Source organism: Gambusia affinis, linkage group LG02, assembly GCF_019740435.1.
Source record: "Gambusia affinis linkage group LG02, SWU_Gaff_1.0, whole genome shotgun sequence".
In the NCBI taxonomy this organism is placed as follows: Eukaryota; Metazoa; Chordata; class Actinopteri; order Cyprinodontiformes; family Poeciliidae; genus Gambusia; species Gambusia affinis.
The window spans coordinates 17953313-17973476 of record NC_057869.1 but is presented as its reverse complement, the minus strand read 5'-3'; the positions used below and the strand labels follow the sequence as shown (position 1 = coordinate 17973476).

General features: G+C 39.4%; 1 protein-coding gene across 9 annotated transcripts in view; it reads left to right on the top strand.

The window, feature by feature from the left end:
• sox6 (SRY-box transcription factor 6) overlaps window positions 1–20164 on the top strand; it is a 137385-nt gene that overhangs the window by 28061 nt on the left and 89160 nt on the right. For 5 of the 9 annotated variants that reach the window (XM_044099990.1, XM_044100006.1, XM_044099974.1 and 2 more), the window contains exons 3-4: window positions 2530–2580; window positions 18271–18508. In XM_044099990.1, coding sequence (XP_043955925.1) covers window positions 2546–2580; window positions 18271–18508 — 273 coding nt within the window. In that variant the 5' untranslated portion in view covers window positions 2530–2545. Of the gene's footprint in view, window positions 1–2529; window positions 2581–4017; window positions 4036–18270; window positions 18509–20164 lie in introns of those variants that run through there. The other 4 variants (XM_044100028.1, XM_044100016.1, XM_044100022.1 and 1 more) reach the window with 2 other exon arrangements.

Below are 20164 nucleotides of genomic sequence, written 5' to 3'. Positions count from 1 at the left end.
TCTTTGATGCATCATAATTACAAGAAAGAGATCATGGATATATGAAAGTTCTTTAGGTCACCATGTGACTCAGCTGAGAATGAGACATCTCCATGGTTCTTCCAAGTTGTGTCCCCACTCTTATCTCCTTGTTGTGCATCTTCAAACTCTAAGCCATTAGCTAGGATGCTAATGTGCTTTCTCTACTGTGTAATCTTTTAGTCTTAGCTTACATTTCAGAAAAAATATTGGCATTACCCACCATTTTCATACTGGTTTATTTAAGGGAGCGCACAAATCACCTTGGGATGCTGTAACTGCTGCGCTCTGTGCAGCTAACTTCTGTGTCTTGCTGTTTGCTGCGCACTATCTGAGTCCGTTAATGACTGAAGACTGAGAGTGCCGACGTGTGCCAAGACCCACATGGCTGCTGGCGGTGCATTAAATCAGCAGTCAATTTGACTGGAAGTTTGAAATCTGGGCTAGGTTAAGGGATGTGCTGAAGCCGTGTTAATAGCTAGCTTGTTGTCCATATGGTACTGCTTTAATAGAGCACATTTGTTGCAGATGGTGGGAGACTTGGTTAAGCAGAGGCAGCTCTTGGCAGAAGCTCTGTCTTTGAACGGGTGCTGAGCTGCTCGGACTGGCCCATGCCAACTTAGTGAGAACTATCCTCCCATCATCAATGTATTTGTTTTTGAGTTGTGGCTGAATCTTAAAGGATACAAGTCTCCCTAGAACACAGAGATTTTGAGCACAATTTCCTGTAATCAGGCAATTTTCTCCACATTTCACATATTTGCATTTTTAGTCTAAATTCAGTTATTTCTCAGCATAGTGGGTCAGCTGAAAAAACATGAATGCACAATGTAACAGAGAAAGAATATGAACTACATAAGGAGCTATAGATAGAAACTCTGCTTGATCTGCTCTAATTTATTCATCTTGCTGTAACCCTCATGAAAGGTTTGTAAGATTCAAGCATCATAGTGACGTTTGCTTCACAGTTAATGTATTCAAGATCAAATGAAGTTAAAACCTTATATTTTTGTCCATGCATTAAGTTTAGAATGAATTCATTTGAGTCGATGATTGTTGTTGGTTTGTGTGTGCCTGCAATGCGTGCTTTTTGCACTCCCAGAAGTGAGGAGACACGCTTGATCTGCTCTGCTCTGTTTGACGGTTGTTTTCTCACGTTGTCACTGGCTCGGTGTGCTGTGGCATGGTGATGGTATTATGTGCTCTGGGCCCAACAGAGTGGAGAAAAGAGCAGGGCTGCAAGTACCCCTGGCTATGCCACTCCCGCCTCCCCAGACACCTTATTGTGAGAAAAGTCTCGGCTGAGCCCTTTGGGCCTTGTGGAGCCACTGCTTCGCTAAGTGCTGGCCGGGCTGAAAGGCACAGTGTCCTTGGGCTTGGCTCATTCTTTCCACTTTCTCACAGGCTTTGTCTCGTAAGCCACTTGAGCAAGAATGGAAAATGCTAAATTACACCCATGCAACTAAAACTTAAGGTGTTTAAGAGCTGAGATGTTGTTCGTTGTTGGACTTGTGTTATTTATTAGTGCTTTTTTTCATGGTTAGTTTTAAAAGTCGCAGTCGTGCTTTGTATTGACTTTACTCCTTCTGAACTTTAAGAAAATGAAATTGAATAAAAGGACAAAGATGAGAATAAATATTGAGGATAAATGTCTCTATATTATATTGACATTGTGTGAGATCTATTTTTTTTTTCAAATCAGAATAGCAGTATATTTTTTTTATTGAAGCAGAGAAAGAAACTTCAGCAGCCAGTAAAGTTTCCACTGACAAAATCATTCTGTACAATCCTTGCTCTTTTCCTACCAGTTAAACAAAAAGCATGAGAGTCGCAATCAATTTTCAGTCAGTCTTAACACAATAAAAAGTGTACATTACACAGACCAATACCATTGCCTAATGGAAACCTGTTGTAAGTCAATTTTAGTCATGTGTCTGCAGCTTTTTTTTTTGTGGGTACGGCTTCAGAGCGACCTATACAAGTGGTGACATCATGACCACATCCTTTTGCCTCTTTGGCGCTGCGATTCCCAGCTTGGGTCCCTTGTGGCCGAGCTCCTAGAAGCCACAGCAGCCTCGCCACACATGGGCTGCAGCTGGACCACCGCTGGCTACTCTGAACAGCAGGGTTCTGTGGTCACAGGGGCTGGATCCACATCCATATATCTACACAAAGCCATGGATATGGGCTGCATGGGGATCAGTAGGCAGGGTTTATTTGATGCTAACATATCATCAGCGCAAACCGATGTTGTATGCAAATCCAATCCCTCAATGGAAAGAGATGTAATTAATGATGTCAGTTCATAAAAAAGAGGATGGGTTCCAAGTCATATTTTTGCTTTAATTAAAGACATAAGATGGTGCATAAGAGGAAGATGTATGATCAGTGTGTTTTTCTTTGCTTCATTCTCCCTTTTTTCCTCCTTCCCCATCTCTTGTTGCTCTTCTTCCTGATTATAACTCATTTCTCAGTTAAAAAAAAGATGTTCTCTGTGATTTTTCCTACCAGAACCCCACTCGCTGACATGGAGGGCTTTCTTCGTAGCAGCTTTTTACTGAGGTTAGTTTCATTTCCGTTGTTGCCATCTAGGATCACAGGTCGGGCAAGGGTGGTGAGGCAGGCACACGTTGGGGGGGTTAATCTCTCTGGCACATTGTTAGCTGTGGACTTTACCCCTTGTGTGTGTGTGCGAGCACATGTTGGCGTGTGCGCATGTGTTTGTACATTTGAAAGACATAGATCCTTGCATATTTACCCAAGCTGTCTATTACAGTTGTGTTCATGTGTTGCGTGGCTGTGAAGCATGCTCACCCTTACAGCCTTGAGTCAGACTGAAAGCACACATCAACAACTTGACGGTCACATACACATGAGCTCGCCCCACCCCTTGCCTCCACTCATTTCACAGTTTTAACAGCCTGCAGGTCAGGCTCTCTGTGTCTTCATACTGCATGCTCTTGTCTGACCACTCTCCTCATCTGCCCCTGCCTTGCTAAACACCCTTATCAGGGCCGGGTGGTTGAGGCAATCGCTGGCAAATCAGTCTTGTGATGTACTCTTGTTTCCCCTTCCATCCTGTGTTTGTCTTCACCCTAATGTAAAGATTTGCATTTATTTATTTTTCTTTTTTTCTGCCTTTACACATCCTGGGATTCTAATTAAAAATGTGTGCTGTCATTACACACAGTGGAAGTAAATAAGCAAGCTTATTTACCATTGGCTCCTTTCCTAGTCAACCACCTTCTCTAGGCTCCAGTGTTGCTCCCTAATTAGGGCTGGCTCATTAAAAGCCACAGCAGCATCTGCCTTTCAAAGCTGCTGTCAGCCAAACTTTACTAAAGCTAATGAATCCTCTTTGATTTCTTTTTCAAAAGGTCACTTATTTGATTAAATTAACAGCATTTTTTTTTCTCCCACAGAACGGTTGGGGGCATTTTAAAAAGAAAGGACAATTTGATACCATTACTCTTGCTCATCAAAGCGTCCTTCAGAAATTCAATAGGAAAATGTTTTGCCTATTTGAAATTGTTTTTATTTTTTTCAAACAGATGGAATCTCAAATTTATTACCTTAAAAGAGGGAGGGGAGAAGGGGGGTGAAGCTACTTTATTTTAGCATTTCGCAAAAGAGGAATAAACTCTTAGCAAAATCATCCTGTTTGGGTTTACAAGGACGTTTTTTTAACACATGCAAATCTATGAATTAAGCAAACCGTTTAATCAAAATTCTGTTGCACAAGAGAAAAAATTACTTACCACTTACCTTTAATTGTTTATATTATCACATTCTAACTTTATTTACAGATTCTGCTTTAAAAAGGTAAAATACAAGCTGAAAAATGTACAATATAAACGACACCAATTTCTTTGGTGGGGTGTTGCCGATGGTTATTCAGAAAAAAACCTGTTTAATTTTTTAATGTGCGCTACCATTTCTCATTTCTGCTTTTGTAGCAATCCGTCAAAGTGGATCTCGCAGCACCTGTTGAAACTAGTTTAATGGGTAACCAAAAAGGTGAGCGGTGTCGTACATTTTGAACAATTAACACGAGATAGTATTTTTAAAAATTAAAAATTAGATCCTTCACCGAATGCTTCTTACCCTTTTCTCCTACTTTATGTGACAGGTTTTTCCAGTTTTTTTTCAATGCCTTATTGCACCTCTAATGCACACCCTTCTGTCAATGTCAGTTTTAATTAAAGGCAGCAGCAGAAAGATATTATGCACACTGATTGAGGCCCAGACAATCGGGCCAAGATTAAAGGCAGGCTTTGCTTCAGGGTTAGCCCTTTTTGCTTTGATAAGACTTGTATCCTGGAGTGGGAAGTGGGCTTTGAGGCAGGGGGTGAAATGGAAAGAAGCAGAGGTGGATAAGCACCGTTCTCCATTAAAGAATCCTAGTTTCTTTATTCTAAAAACAAAGTTAGGTCAGAGTGAGTCCTTTAAGCAGTGTCACACATACAAATCTTCAGCAGAGTGGATTGTTTTTTTTTATTTTTTATTTTTTTACTTTTTATGCTCTAGTACCTCATCACAGATGCTCCTTCTTTCATTAATGTGTTGAGTCATGAGGTTGGTTTTGAGTTGGCATGAGTTGTGGAGGCGCCAAATGAAACCACTTTCATTTTTAATAAACACGAAACCTGTTACACAGTTATTGTGGCAAACACCGGGAAGTCAAACAGTTTGAGTCTTCATTTTAAGCCCAACTCTCAAGCTTTTGTTTCTGTGCCTGGTTTTAGTAAATAGTGTTTTAAAAATTCTCTGAACTGAGCCAAAAGTTTTCTGTCTTACTGCATACAATTTGTCATTCAGTCTCCTTAGCGTCTCTTTGTTGATTTCACCTTAGATCAATTTTTTATATGTCTAGGCAACATATTTATCAGCTTTTTGTTTGTGCAGTCAAAAAAGTGAGAGGAAAAATGAGAGTGAGCAAAAGAGAGAAACGGGAAGGAACTAAGCGCAGATATGTGAACAGAAAGACAGAGAGATGATGACTGAAAGAGAGAGAGAGAGAAACAGAGAGAGAGGGAGACAGGCAGACAGAGAGATCTTCAGTCTCAGTGTACTCCCAGTGGGCAGGACCTCCCTCTACATTTTCGCCATTATTTGATGTAATGAAAGGAGAAAGTGTGTAACGTTGAGATTGTTAATTAATTTAGCCTAACAAGATGAAGATAAATGAAACCCACTGAAGGTTGACTAGACTAAGGGGCCCACTTAGCATTCCTCCTGCCGTCAAGCCCCGTTTTCTCCTCTTCCCTATTACAATGGAGCTCAACTAATAGCTGGAGAGCCATGTTTGTGCAACCGCAGCATGCTCTCCACCTGCGAGATTGGGTGCGAAACTTTTTTTTACAGACTTTTTATTTGCTGTTTTTTTTTTTGTCTCTGTTGATCTTTTTTAATTTCAAGATGGCCTAAACTGCTCTGTAATTGAGTTAGTTTGGAGTGCAGACATGCGATTTTCAAACTGAGCCATCCTGACATGATAGATAACGCTCAGCTTGACATGCTTGATTGAACTACGCTGTCTTTTTGAATGTATGCTGATGAGTACGATCTGTTTTTTATTTTCTTTTAGAAACACAGACACTTTTATTAGGCCCTCTGCAAAACATAAAAACATGTGCATATGTGGTCAATATCTCCGACCGTTTTGAGGTTCTTCGCATCTCATCGTACGAATTGGGGGTGGGCTCTCAGTTATAGCCTGGGGGCTACATTAGAGGACGCACACACAATAAATGGCAATACACACACAAAAAATGAAGAAAAGACATTTTTCATACAAAACTAGACAGTTGCCTTCATCCACAAGAAAATCAGTAGTCTATCTAGCTCACTGGGCACTTTGTACAGCATCTTGAAGGCAGCACAGACCAATCATTATGACACCCATTCTTTGCTCTGCTCGTTCTGAAGTCAATCCACAATGGGTTGTTGATTGTATGGAAAACACTAGAACAATTATGTCCTCTGTTTTGGTGGCAGCACAGCCTTTTTAAAGTGCAATCCTCCATAATGGCCTCATTATTGTTATTCTTGGAGCGGGACGCAGGAGGAAGAAGTAGCCTCTCACAGTGCGTCATTATTTCGTAAATTTCGATTAGCTCATCATGCTGTCTCCTGGCAAACAGAGTCATGGCTAATTAAAAGTGGGTAAGCAGGCACTCCTTGCCTGTGACTTAAAAGGTAGCTCTCGATGGACTGTTAATATGAAAGAAATGGTAAAAAAAAAGGAGAGGATTAGAGCCGTTACCCTGGTAACTCCAACTTCCATCTGCGAGGGAACAATGAACTTGTGTTCCTCCACCACCTATGCCATGAAAAACAGAAAGCAGGGAAGTGAGTGTGCTGAAAGGACAGGACCCTTTTTAACAGCAAAGTGGGATTCAGGTCTAATAGGCTCTTTGGTGGGAGTTGTTAGGCGAGACCACTGGGGGATAGAGGACCACAGGAAAGTCAATGTGAAGGTTGTCTATTTATTTTGTTTTAACAATGGAACTTTATTTCGTGCATTTATTACTGCTTAAAACGACCAGCTGGGCAGAGAAAAGCTATCTCTCTTGTGTTTCAAAAGTAATTTGAAACACAAGATTAATCTTAACTCACAATTACTGTTGAACTATTTTTCGGAATAAGTAATGGTTTTGTGAACAGAGGCATAAATTAAAAAAAATTTGCAGGGATTCATAGAAAAACCTGTTAAAGTATCTCATACAGGAAGGCTGCTGTTCTAAAACACAAGTTTGAATGATCCATGACTAGATAGGGACAGTGTTCTGCTTCTCTTTAAGTTTTATGTCCCTTATTACAGCTGCAAAGCGTCTGCTCACATTAAGCAAATTTATGACCAAGGCCAGCCGAGCAGCAGTACAGGTTAATGAATTTGGCATAACTAATTAAATGTTATTGAGAGATGAATATGAATCCTGTGTTCAGGACATCCAGCAGACAAAGGGGGCAAAAGTAAGAGAGCTGGGACAAAGCGCCTGAGATAAAGGTAAAGACAAAATTTCTCTAGAAAAATGACCTGGTGAGATTGTGCTTTTTGTGAACATAAAAGCCTTTTTGGGTCCCAAATAATAAAGAAAAAATGTTAAAATAACTTATTAATTTAAAAACTCAAACATGCTCTCTAACATATTGTTTGATGTGTTAAATGTAAGACAAGACAGATGAAAAAAATGTTGGCAGACTCATGTAAACAGGATCTTTCTGATCAACAGTGTGATGATTTTGTCTTTAATCAAACAAGTAAGAATATTTGAAGATTTTAATATTTTTTTTGATAATATTTTTACTATTTTCTGTGCATGGTGTTTTTGGCATATTTAACTTAAATATTTCCCGCCGCTCTCTCTTCCTCTGTTGCACTCTCACTAACTCCTCTACACACCATGTCTGACATATGCTCCCTGAGAGCAAAGCCTTTCAATTTAGATTTCAATTATCATGTTAGTTTTGTGATTAGACTTTTAGTCCTCCAGGAATCAGACCTCTCTGCTCCTCTCTATTCCACTCTATTCCACTTCCCCTGCAATCACATCCCATCTGATGAATTGCGCATATAATTACGGAAGTTATTGAATATGCAGATCGCTGCTGACTCTTGGTGTGCAGTTCATATCGCATCAACTCTAACTGTACCAAACAAGGGCCTCTGATGAAGACCCACACTCATAATGATAGAGGGCTAACGTAAGCACGAAATAAAAGAAAGATGACCATAAACTGTGTGTTCCGAGGTGATTTTGGGTCACCTTGGACCCAAAATGCAGCAAAGCACACATTTTTCTGAGACCAGTCAGTTCACAAGGTGTTTATGAATCAACCAAAATTAGGTATTTCCCCCATGTTACAGTATATTGCTACCATCATACTCGCCATCCCATGATGCAATTCCATGGAGGTTCTCAGAAGAGGGAGTGAAGCACTTTACAGGCACACCCACAAGAGGAGGATGTGGGAAACGCTTAAACTTTTGATAGCTTTTAGAGCGCTTCCCTGAAAACCTGGCTTGCAAGCAAATAAGAATATATATATTTTTTTCTGTCTAAAGACAGCAAAGTCTTTGGCCAAATCTAGCTTTCTAAAGACTTTGGATTTATTACTCGCTCCTCGACAGCTCCAAAAAAAGATACATTTTACACAAAAAATAACGCTTTGGGGATTTCTTTGGCTAAGATTCACATAGAACTATGTCTTGTATTTTTAATTTATGCTATAGTCATGTGGCTGCCATTTATAGTTCATATTCCTGGCTAATACTTGAGAAGAAGATTTGCAAATTGCATAGGAGCTGCACAACAGAGTTCACAGCGCGTAATCATGCTAACAAATAAATAAATATCTAGTTAAATCTCATAATGAGTTCTCAATGTGAAACCATAGTGGATGGCTTAATTGATATTTACATACTCATTTCTTTTTTCTCTGTCAAAGTTTTCAGTTCTAGTTAACAGTAAATGCTGCTTTTGTCAACTTTAAATAAAGATATATAAAGTTGTCTTTGCACATAGGACCGGACTAATTGCAGATGCATTGAAAGAATATACAAGATCAGAAATAATCATATCCCTGGCAGATTTAGGTTTTAAGTTAACTTAACATTTTTATCACCGTGTTTCTACTAATAAACAATCTGTGTAGGAAGCTGAAGACCAGTGTGACAGTAAGGAGGTCTTGTGGCCTCAAAGATCAAGTTCATCACTAAAAGCCATCAAAATACCAGTGGGAACTTTCAAAAAGCTGACCAGGCCTAATAAATTGCTGTAATAACAATAAAGATGTTTCATTTTAAAGGTATAAATAATAGAAAACATTGCATTTTTAAATGTAATGTAAATAAAAACATCTTCTTTTTTTTTGAGGACAACTTTTTTGACAATGTTTTATTAACATTTGAGTGATGCCTGTCTTATTTTCCATCTGAAAAAAAATTGTGCTATGAATATAAATAAATTAGAGGTATCTGTCCAAACTAACTTCTAATTTCTGCAAAAATCCCTTAGAGGTCTGCAGTAAAACAAAGTCAATTATTTACTAAGTGACCACTGAAATTGTCCTGCCTGTTACTGTAAAAAGTGTGTTGCAAGTGTGGTGACCTTAGTCGAGTCCTGTCTATTGTTTGCAGAATGGTTACACACTCCACAGGCTGTGAAATACACATCTGCTACCTTTAGGTCAGTGCAGAACAGATAGACAGCCGGGGTTTGTGCATAGGCATGTGTGTGTATGTCCATTGAGTCCTCAGCTACCTTTCCACACAGCTTAGCTGCAGCCTCTATCTTCTTATCAAATATTTGTCTGTCCTTCACTCACTATCTGCTCTCTTTTCTGTTTGCTTTGTTTATTGAAACCTATCTCAGGCAGATTGGCAACCTTTTCTGAAAGATTGTTGCATAATATCTATGAAATTAGTGTTTCTGTACGTACATTTTATTTCTTCCTTTGAGGTTCGTAGTAGTTTTATTGTCCTCTTGTGACGAGAATTTTTCATATACAAAGTAAATTCCTGTTCTTATTCAAATGATTTTACTTTTATCCCAGGGAGTGAGGCGAAGCGCGCTGCATCCCTGCATTGTGCGCGGCTGAGGCTGAGCATAATGACTGTGGTGGCAAGAAACCACAACAGAGCCAGGGCACTACTGCCTGAGAACCAGAGGCCCGTGGCCCGCAGCCAAACACACACAAATCCTGCTGCACACTTGTGGCTTTTTAAGAAAGCAATTTAGTTAATGATTTCATTTTGGAACCCTGTCATGACGCTTGTGTTGTCTGAGCAAGCCTGCAAAAGAACTGCGAAACCAACACAAAGGGGAAGGTATCAGTAAACACACGCTACTGCCTACAACCACAGAAAAAATAACATACAGCTGACAGTAAAGTGGCATAAGAACACATTAGTAATAGACTCTGTTAGGTACAGTTTTAATGGTGTTTGCTCTGGATGAAGGCAGAGAGGCGTCGAAGGCACTGGTGAGACATTTCGTGTTTCAGTCAGCATTTAATCCACTACAGTACCCAATTCCTCAGCGTGGAAATGCAGCACATTTTTCTGTTCGACCATGTCTGTCAGCTCTCTGATTATATTAGAGCCATGTTTCACATTCATTTACTTGGGTTTTCTCCGTGCCACACTGTGAATGAAACTATTTCAGCATTGCTAGAACAGCACCATGTACATGTCTTTGTGGTGAAGCAAATTTTTAGGCAATTACCCAGATCAGTGGCCAAAGCTTCTGGGGGTTTTTTTACCCCCCGTGTCATATCTACCCTTTTTTTTCCTGTTGAGAGTTTTTCTCTGATTCTCTCTTTCTTTCTGTTTTGGCTGTCAATCACACGTTGTAGGTTTTAACCACCTCCAAACAGAGCCAGGCAGCAGCCATTCATTTGGCTTCATCCTATCCAACCTGTCAGAATGACACACACTGTTGACCATGCTTTCTATTCAGCCCCAGCAAATTAATTGGTTTCAACAGTTTAAATCAGCAATCAATGTCAGTTTTCCCAACATAATAAGCCTTAATCATAAATCTTTGAGGTGTGGCTTGCCTGACCCCTATTCATCATGGCTCAGCTACAGTAGATGGCCTCATCTGGGTGGAGCAAATGAACTACCCCTGTTTTGATTTTCCAATTGATGTGTCACATGAAAGGTGGCTACTCAGCCCAACTATACCCCAGTTCTTCTAATATCCAGAGGCCTGTAGACAAAGAAGGGGAATAAAAAGGCTTTTATAAAAGGTACAGTCCTAGCTGAAGTGTGCAGCCCTCAAATCCCTATATTTTGTCATGTTAAAACTACACCCTTATAGCCAGTGACAGACAGAAAATAATTGTAGAGTGGAATAAAACTCACACACAGTGTCCAAAATGTTCCAAGTAAAAATTAGGAAAGCGTGATTTACCTTTGTTATCATCCACCCTCTTTAATTTGATACAGCTATAAAAAAATCGAGTGCAACCAATTGCATAAAATAATAAAAAGAACACTCTTAGTAAATCAGGCTTTTGCGAAAGCCTCAGAAATTTGTCAGAGAACATTAAATCCATACAGCTTCAGGGTAAGGCTGGGTTTTAAGTCAAGGTTAGGTTTTAAAAAATATCCCAACTTTGGACATTTCCTGTAACACTTCTCTATTATCTGAAATTGACTTACCAAGGAAGCATTGTCCTCATAAATTATTATGAAAAGAATGTTAATCATAGAAGCATTTAGAGGCCCATGGTAACTCGGCAGAACTACAGAAATCTACTGCTCAGCGGAAAAATAATTTGACAACACAAATATTTGTTTCAGCCTTTATGAAATAATTACAAGACTGTTGTAGAAATAACACAAAATAAGCTAACAATAAGCTAAATGAAGTCTATATAAGGGATGAAGGAAACATGCAGGAGTGTGGTCTGCTCAGAAATCGAAGTTGAATATTTTGAATTAACGCTTTCTGAACACAAGGTTTTCTCAGCGAAACAAAACTGTAACATTGTTGAACCTGAACTATTTTGTAAATGGACAAACATTTAAATCTCCTGATGTGATAAGATGATCGTGAAAAATTGTTCCACTAAGTATTAATTTGGTGGATTAAAAACACACCTTTTTATAATTTTATTTGTTGTATTTTGCCATGATGCACTACTGTGGATTATGTCTGTAAAATCCAAATACATGTTAAGCTTCTGACTTTAATGTGACAAATGTGACAAAATAAAAAAGGGTGTGAAAAGGCCAGTTCTCTTCTGTGTGACTGTAAAACTGCACTAATAAATGTCACTGTTTTTTTTGCGAACAAAATTGGAGCCAAAGCAAAATAAGGTTTACACTTTCGGCCTACAATCTAAAACAGTATGAGATTATGAATAACACAAAAGGCAACTTCTTTATTTCTAACAATAAAAAAGGCAGAACGACAACAGAAAATAAACTTTTTTAATTAGAATTGTGAAGCTTACAACATGTGGAAAAACAGCATCCTGCCACTTGTGTGTGAGCCTTTCCATTATTTCTTTGGCAGCTGTGCCAGATATTACTCCACATTTTAAGTGCATTCTTTACTGCACTGAGAAACTTGCAAATGCCAGAATGGGCCTCATCTAAATGGAGCTTTGTTTAAGATTTTTACAGAAACGGCGCCCTGCTCTATATGTCATCTGTCACTGTTTCTTATTCTTTCCTTAAACAATTCTCAATTGTTTCCATCAAAATAGTTCAGGTTTCATGAACAGAAGATTTCTTTATTATTGAGTTCCTGCCAAATACCAGTCTCTGTTTTCCTTCTGGCGCTCACAAAGGGCTCATAACTTACCGTCAACCACGAGGGAAACCGCAAAGCTCCACTGTTGCTCATCAAACTCAGTTAAGTTACTTGATGGCTTGTCTCTCTGCGAGATTTGCTCAAGTGCTGCAATAGCACTACAAAGAATTTTGATAGTAAACAGGCTCAAAGAAAGAGAGGAGAAAAGAACACAATACTTTGTGAGCATATTGTCTTCATTTCACCTTAATGCATCCTCCTCCTGCTAGTCATCTGTGCTGAGAAAAGGCCACAATTTTAGTTTTTTTTTTTTTGCATTCCCATTTTTCATGTCCGAGAGCATACGCATGAGTAAACTAGTGTGTGTCCTGCAAACTGAGAGGCTGTTATGCCATCAAGGTCTGAGCTTGTATTCTGGGATCAGAAAAAAATTGCCGATGGCACTGGGGACTGAAAGAGGAGGAGAAGGAGGCGGATGGGGGAGGAAGCGGAGGGATCGAGCCTGTGAGTGCTAATCGACCCTTCCCGATTAGACAGACAGAGACTTTTAAGCACTCTCACACCTGCATCACCCTTTGCCTTGAGTGGGGGGGAAAGGATACCAACCACACTGTCATGGCAGCTGCTGGAGTGTTTAAAGTGAGCTGTAAGGAAGCTCCTCTAGCAACATATTATTGCAAATAATTTTCCCTGCAAAGTAATTATCAATGCTCTGCTCAAAATGTAAAGTGTGCACTTCAGGTGGCTTGCTTAATTTGCTCTGGGTGGCTATCATTTGAGTGTGGATTTTAACTGTGGCATCGGCAGCGGTTTCTAATGGAGAAGGTATCAGGAGAGAATGTGAAGTGAAGATGAAGTGCCACCATAATTGAGTTGACTTTTTGCAGGGGAAGGTCAACAATAATGGAGCAACAATTTAAACAAATTCATTTAGACAATTCTGCCGTCTCTGTGCGGCAGTTGGATGGGAAAATGAGCTATTTCTGAGCCACACTTTTGTATCTTTATGTAAGTATTCTGTCCTGCAAAAAACAAAACAAAAAAAAAATATATATATATTTTTCATTCAGGTCGTTTTAAAACAGCAGGCATTATGCAACAAGCAATGTGTAGCAATGTGCAAGCATGCACATTTCCATGAATGGAAGACACAACGCGCACAACATAGGGCCCACATTAAGGGCTGATTATGTATCCAAGAAACCTGGCTGCTGCACAGCATGGCACAATTACAATGGAGGGTGATAATTTAATTGTGCTAAACGGTGGATTCTGTGTCAGTGCTCCTCCAGCTGGGAGCTGTCAGGTAGTTATATCTCATTATGGCAGGTGAAGAACCCAGAGGAACCCAACCATGACACCTGTTAGAACACGAGGAACCCCTGAAGGGAAACACGTAGATTACTTTTTTTCCCCCACTTTTTCTCTCTCTCTCTCACGCACAGGCACACGTGCATAAACACAGAGTCCTAGCACTAGTTTCTGTGTGTAATTTGATTTTACTTTTATGACAGTAAGAATGATTTAAAATCATTATTAGTTTTATTGAACGTGTTCAGCTTGGTTTATGGAGAGTATAAAAAGGATTCATGTTTCTATAAAAACACTTATTCACATTTTCATAATGTTAAGAAAAAGATTAACAGAGTTAATAACAAAATAAAACTTTCTGAATAGGTTTTCTAAACATATTTTTATGGGTTTCTTTCAGATTATGTTAATGTTTTTTTTTAAGTGTGACAAAAGAATCACACTGTAATCATCTGATGAAAGTTTTATTTCATTTATCTCTGTTTGTATGGGCTGCATCCTTCATTTTGTTTTGTTCTGTTGTTTTTTTTAATCACAACTTTATCTCCAATTAATTTCAGCAATTTGGGATTGGTTGCAACTTTGTTAAGTGGATCTTAATTTTTATTTTGCCTGAATGCTTGTTCTGCTTTTTGAACTGAATGAACACAAAATTTATAACTTTTAAAGCAATTTATCTCTGTCTTCTTTGTGTCCTATTATTTGGGACACTTGCTTATTTGTGTACAATTATGTCGCTTATTTCCAGTTATTCACCTTTCCTTTCCAATTTTCTTTCTTTTTTTAGATATTTATTCTATTCTCTGTTCTATACTTGCGAACCCCTTTTTTTCCCAATCAAAGCCCGAAGATCCACGGCAGCACTAAACCAGACAAGTGGGTGGGATGAGGGGGTAGTAGTGATGGTGGAGGAGGGACGGTGTAGGGTTACTTATCACCATTGTCTATAAAAGGTAAACAGTGTGAAAGAGCAGATACGGCAGGCGAAAGCAGGCCAGACCCTTTTATGATGAAAGAGGAAATGGGATAGCTGGGGACACATGGCCCAGCAGTCACAAGACCCCTGAGATGAGCGGCGCACAGCACCCCTCTAATACTTACCAATTAGGCAGAGGCTGTTTTGCACGATGATGAAACATTATCTAGGGGAACAATTCATGACTCAAAGCATTCCAGGCCACATGAGCCTGTGGCTAGAGAACTTAAGTCCTAATCCTTCAAATGTGCGCAATATTGTCAGCTATATATAGACCATGCTGCTTCTTTATCTGACCCTGTCTCATCGCTGCCACAGGTCTTCAAAGTGACCGAGGCTTTGTCTTTAAGAAAAAACCCCCCGCATCTATTGCTTAATAGAATTTGGATCTAATTTATCAGCTGTGCACATTTTCGGTCCTGGTGTGTGAAAGTGTAAGCCCATTTCCTTTATAGTTGAATAATTAATGTACATGGGGCTATTTGAAGAACACAGTGCAGTTGTTCAAACAGGGCTGTTTTGCTAAATTTATTTTGTGTGCATGGAGGCCAAGAGAGATAACAGACCTATTCCATCCAAACATACGAACAGTTTCCACATGCTTTACCACATTCAAATAAATTCTACCCTTTTTCTTTTTTGCACCTCATCTAAAGTCTTTGTTGTGTCAGCACCAATCTACTGCACACGTACCCCTTTAGATCTCAGAGCCTTGTGATCCCCACTCTAAAGAAGAGGAGGAAAATACTGTACGCTTGCCCTCAGATATTTTCAGAGAATTATTGCCACTCTTCCCCTTTTCCTCTTCAATAATATGAGGTAGTATTGTATGGGGCTTGTCAGAAGATGGGGGTGGGGCAGAAGGATTTCTCCCCACTCTTTAGCTGCCTGAGCGCAGCCCTCCCAGCGCTGCTAATAAATTATTAACTCCTGCTGACAAATACTGTTATGGAGCCTGCTGCAGATCTGTTGCATTCTTTAACAAGATTGCTGTAGACACATGTTACAGGAGCATGGAGTCTCCACTGCTCCCTCTCTTCTTTGCTCCCTGTCTATCGTCTTCCCTCGCTCACGCCTCAGCAGTTTGACTGATGGCTGGAGACCAAAGTAAAAGTGCCTCAGAGACTGAATATTTTAGTGGTAAAATAATACCACTTGATTTACTGTGTAATACAAAAGCAGTGCTTTGTTTCGCGCTCACACTCCATTGAAGACGAGGTGCTTGTTTCGCTTCAGGCTCAAGCTTTTTGGGTGCATGAATAAAAAATACGCTGGATTCTACGTGATCGGCCCGCTCCCACCACTCACACACGTGAACCCCCCCATTCCACCTACTGTTAAACACGTGCACTGAACTTTGCTCTGACTCTTGATTTTCAATTAACAGCACACAGTTTTGAGCTGGGATTCGATCAGATATAATTGCAGGAAACAATTTAATGGCTGATTAAAATTGAAGACTAAGTTCCACTAAAAAATACAGCCAACAACACTTCTGAGCACGGAGGCTGAAAGACGGGAGACAGAGACGAGCTCAGGTCTGCTAATCAAAAAGGTTGGCTCCAAACACAATTTCTTTGGGAACTTCAGATATTCCTGTTGCATTATGAAAAAAATTGTATTACTCTGCTTCTAGTTTTTGGCTTTGCTTTACAGTCCATTATATGTTTTTAGCCCATTGGCATGCAAACAAATTATGATAGTAATTTCTTTTAACGTGGGCATAGATAAAAATTCTCATGTGTCAGTGAGTAAGACCAAGAACCATCAGACGTTAAGTCCTTATTAGTAAAATATCAGGTCTTACATCGAGCATATCTTTGCTTGGCTTTCAGCAGAGAGTGCAAGGACACCACAGCACCATGCACTGCTTCAGCCTTGAGTGTCCCCTCTACACACCCCTCCCTATGCTCTACTAGTAAGTTAAGAGTGGAAGTAAAGTGCTGTCACACTGACCCCTGTGGATAGAGGAGGAGAACAGGGCAGATGGTGATCAGTGATGATGTTTATCATAAGAAATACTTGGTTTTATGACTAGTAGGGTATTGCAAATATGCCAGTTCCCCTTGAGCTTTTTTACATCATGTCATGTAGTAATCTCTAACATCGATGAGTTTAATTGCCATGTTTTTGTGATAGTCCAACAGAATGTAACGTATGGTTGTGTAGCTGTAGAGCATGTTTTCTGTTTGCCGTAAAGAGATTTGGGGAAAATGTGTGAGTAGGTGCTCTGGTCTGATAAGACTGACAATGTTTTTTTTTTTCTTAAATGCAAATTGCTAAGTGTGATGGAAAACTAAGACCATACCCCCTATAAGAAATGGTGGTGGCAGCATCATGCCTTGGGAGCAGGAAAACTTCCCAGGGGGAGTTTAAAAAGGAACAAAGCTAGATACAGGGTTGTTGTTGAAGAAAATTTGATAGAGAATATTCTTGTGGTAAAATAATACCACTAAAAAAATACTTGTTCACCTTTCAGCAGAACTACCACACTACACCTTTTAGATTTTCAGAAGTAATTCATTTATTGCCAGTCATTATTTTTGTCATGCTTGTGCACAATTCTGTGTTTGTCAATCACATGAAATCTCGTGTGGCTTTATAGATGAAATGTGACAAAATGTTAAATATTCCAAGTATCTTTGAAAAATACCATTAAAACAAAGACCTGTGAATACATACCGCTAAATCTATATTCCACTTCCTATGTCACTCAAATATTAAAACACCTGTCTGCTTAACATTACAATATTGAGTTCTGAATAGTTTATATAAGTCTATATATCCTGCCACTGAAAATAAATAAATAGATAAATAAATAAATAAATAAATAAATAAATAAAACAAGAAAAAAACTGGAGAATTAAATTATTAAAAACTAAATATTCTCCAGCTTCCTTTCTGCACTTTATGACACAGGAAGGCCACATTATTCCCTTTTTAATTGATTATCAAATGCATAATTAGATTTCCTTGCACAGTGTTTAATCTCATTCATTGTAACCTACAGCATGAGTGTGACCTCATTAATTGTGGAAAAAAAATGGAACTGGTTCTGTGAATACTAAAAACAGCAAAAAGGAACAGAAACAGAAAACAGAAAAAAAGGCTGGGTTGTAAAAAGCCGACATAAATTAAAATTAAAATTTGTTTTCTTTCCACCTGATTTGTCAAGTATGTCTTTCACTGTGGTATTCATGAAAGCACGCACCGGATTTTTGAATAGTTCCCAGCTTTTCGTTTTTTTAAAAGGTACTTTTATTCTAAATAAAATTGGCTGTTTGGGTCTGATTGCTTCAAAGTAAAATCACCTCAAACAAGGAAAATTAAAGATGTTTGAAGGACAAAACCAAGTGGAAGATTAGTCAGACAGTGCATGGAAAAGAAAGGTGAGAAAATAAATCGTTCTTTTAAAAAGACCTCGGAAAATTTCTTTTAAGAAATTTGATTTTTCACTTCTTATGGAGATACAGTCCTACTTATTGGCTGACCTTCTGTGTTAGAGTTTAAGGCAGATCCAAAGGACGCTTGATTCCAAATGAATATCAAGTCATCCATCTGAACTGAGCTACATCAGGGACTCGATGACATGCAGAACAGACCAGCAACACGCATAAGAACTGGTGACATTCGGGAATTGGAGTTTGTAACAGAATTTCATGTCTTTTTCTCTACTTTTGTTTTGTTGCCCTGCAGCAGAGTCATGTCTTCTAAGCAAGCCACATCACCTTTTGCGTCTGTGGTTGACGGTGACGATGCTATGAGTCAGGAGCACTTGTCTTGGGAGAAAGACGGAAGCGCAGAGGCCCACGGCACACCTCAGCTGCCCCTGCACAGTTTGCTCCACGGCAAAGCCCCCGATGAAATGCAGCCGCTCAGCAGCGTGCCACCGGAGAGCGACTGGGACAGCCTGGTGTCAGCACAGCAGCGCATGGTAAGACATGCACACAACACACTGCAAAATTTCAGTCTATTGCAGTCCTCTGAAAAAAATAAAAAATCTTTGCATGGATAAAATAGCTGGAAAAAAAGAAGCACACTGAGCCATTAGCACCTTGTTTGAATTTGGCTGTGATAGTTGGAGGGGAAAAAAAGAATCACCTTTGCTTCTGGCAATGTTAAAAATGAATAGCAATAATCTGTGTTTGCACTGAAATCCACTGATAGGTTGAAGTGTGAAATCACAAAGACATTCCCTTTAGAAATAACAACAGAAAAATCTATTACCTGAGTGCCTCAAAAGATCCAGTGAATTTTTAGAAGTGAAAAGTAAGCTTTCTATGTGTCTCAAAAAGTGTTGAAACTCTTTTTAGTTCTAGTTTTGATGCCTTTGTGGTGGGAATTTAAGCATAAAAGGAAAGCCTTGCAAAAGAGAACTAGAAAAATGCCTATTAGTGAAAACTACTCTGCTTATGCCCTCCCTGAGGTGTTCAGATACAAAATGATAAGGCTTTCATTGTTTCTAGCTTGCACAAAGAAGCTTTATCCTGCATTTTTACCAGCCTTATGGTTTCTTAATGCCGTAGAACCTTTAGAGCTGCTGTCTTCAAAAGAGAATATTTGAAAAACACCACACTGAGTCACTATTTGAGGGTCAAACAGATGATGCCACACTCTTTTCTGAATGTTGGCTTGCAGAGGGAAGTCAGATAAGGTATAAAGGTATATTTCTGTACCCAAATTTGCATGCTTTGGTTTTTGTTGCTGTTAGTGAAATGTCTTTTCGGAGATCCACGGCAAGGAAACAGCAAGACCCCGGGGGACCATGTACATTCTAAGTGTAGAGCAGTTTTGATGTGAGCAGAGCAAGGAAGAGCAGATTCACTTGTGGGCTATAGATGCAGGAGGCAGGTGGTTGTCTGTGACAGTCGGGTCTCTGGTAAAGAGACCCAGAGGGCCTCTGAAGTAACTTTGCATCCGGCTGCTGAGACCCTCCTCAGCATTGCAGCACAACACATACATGAATAGGTCCTGCAGCAGACATAGCTTCATGATGACAGCAAGTGAACAGGACAGGAAGCATAATTAACTCGGGAACAATTTCTATAGGTGTTGACAGGCATCTACAAAAATGGTATACTTTATATAAAATTCATCTGTCAGAAAATTTCATATAATTCACTGTTACATGCCATAGTTTTTGACTCCTTTGAACTCCTCAGAAAGGATTCTGAGGAGTTCAAATTCTCTTCAGATTATTTCAGTTTATGCCAGTACAATCCAGGTACATAGCTTCACACTGAGCAATTTCATTGTAATGTCATTACTCAGTTGATGTTGTATCTGCCAGTGGTAAAACATTGCTCATCTATGGAAGCTCAGCCAGCTGCGTGATGTGGTCGACTTCACAGCAATCTGTCGTCCCATGCAAGCATGTGGTGACAATGAAGAGAAAAAAAACCCGTCCTTTTAACTCTAAGAAACCTCCAGCAGAACCTGGCCCTGCATGAGCGACCATCCACTGAGACATACTCAAATTTTGTTAGGTCAGAGCAGAGACAATACAAAAACACAGAAGCACTGAAGCAATAGTACTTCCTATGTTGAGTTAAGAAGAAGGAATAGAAAAAGAGGTACTGATCGTAACATT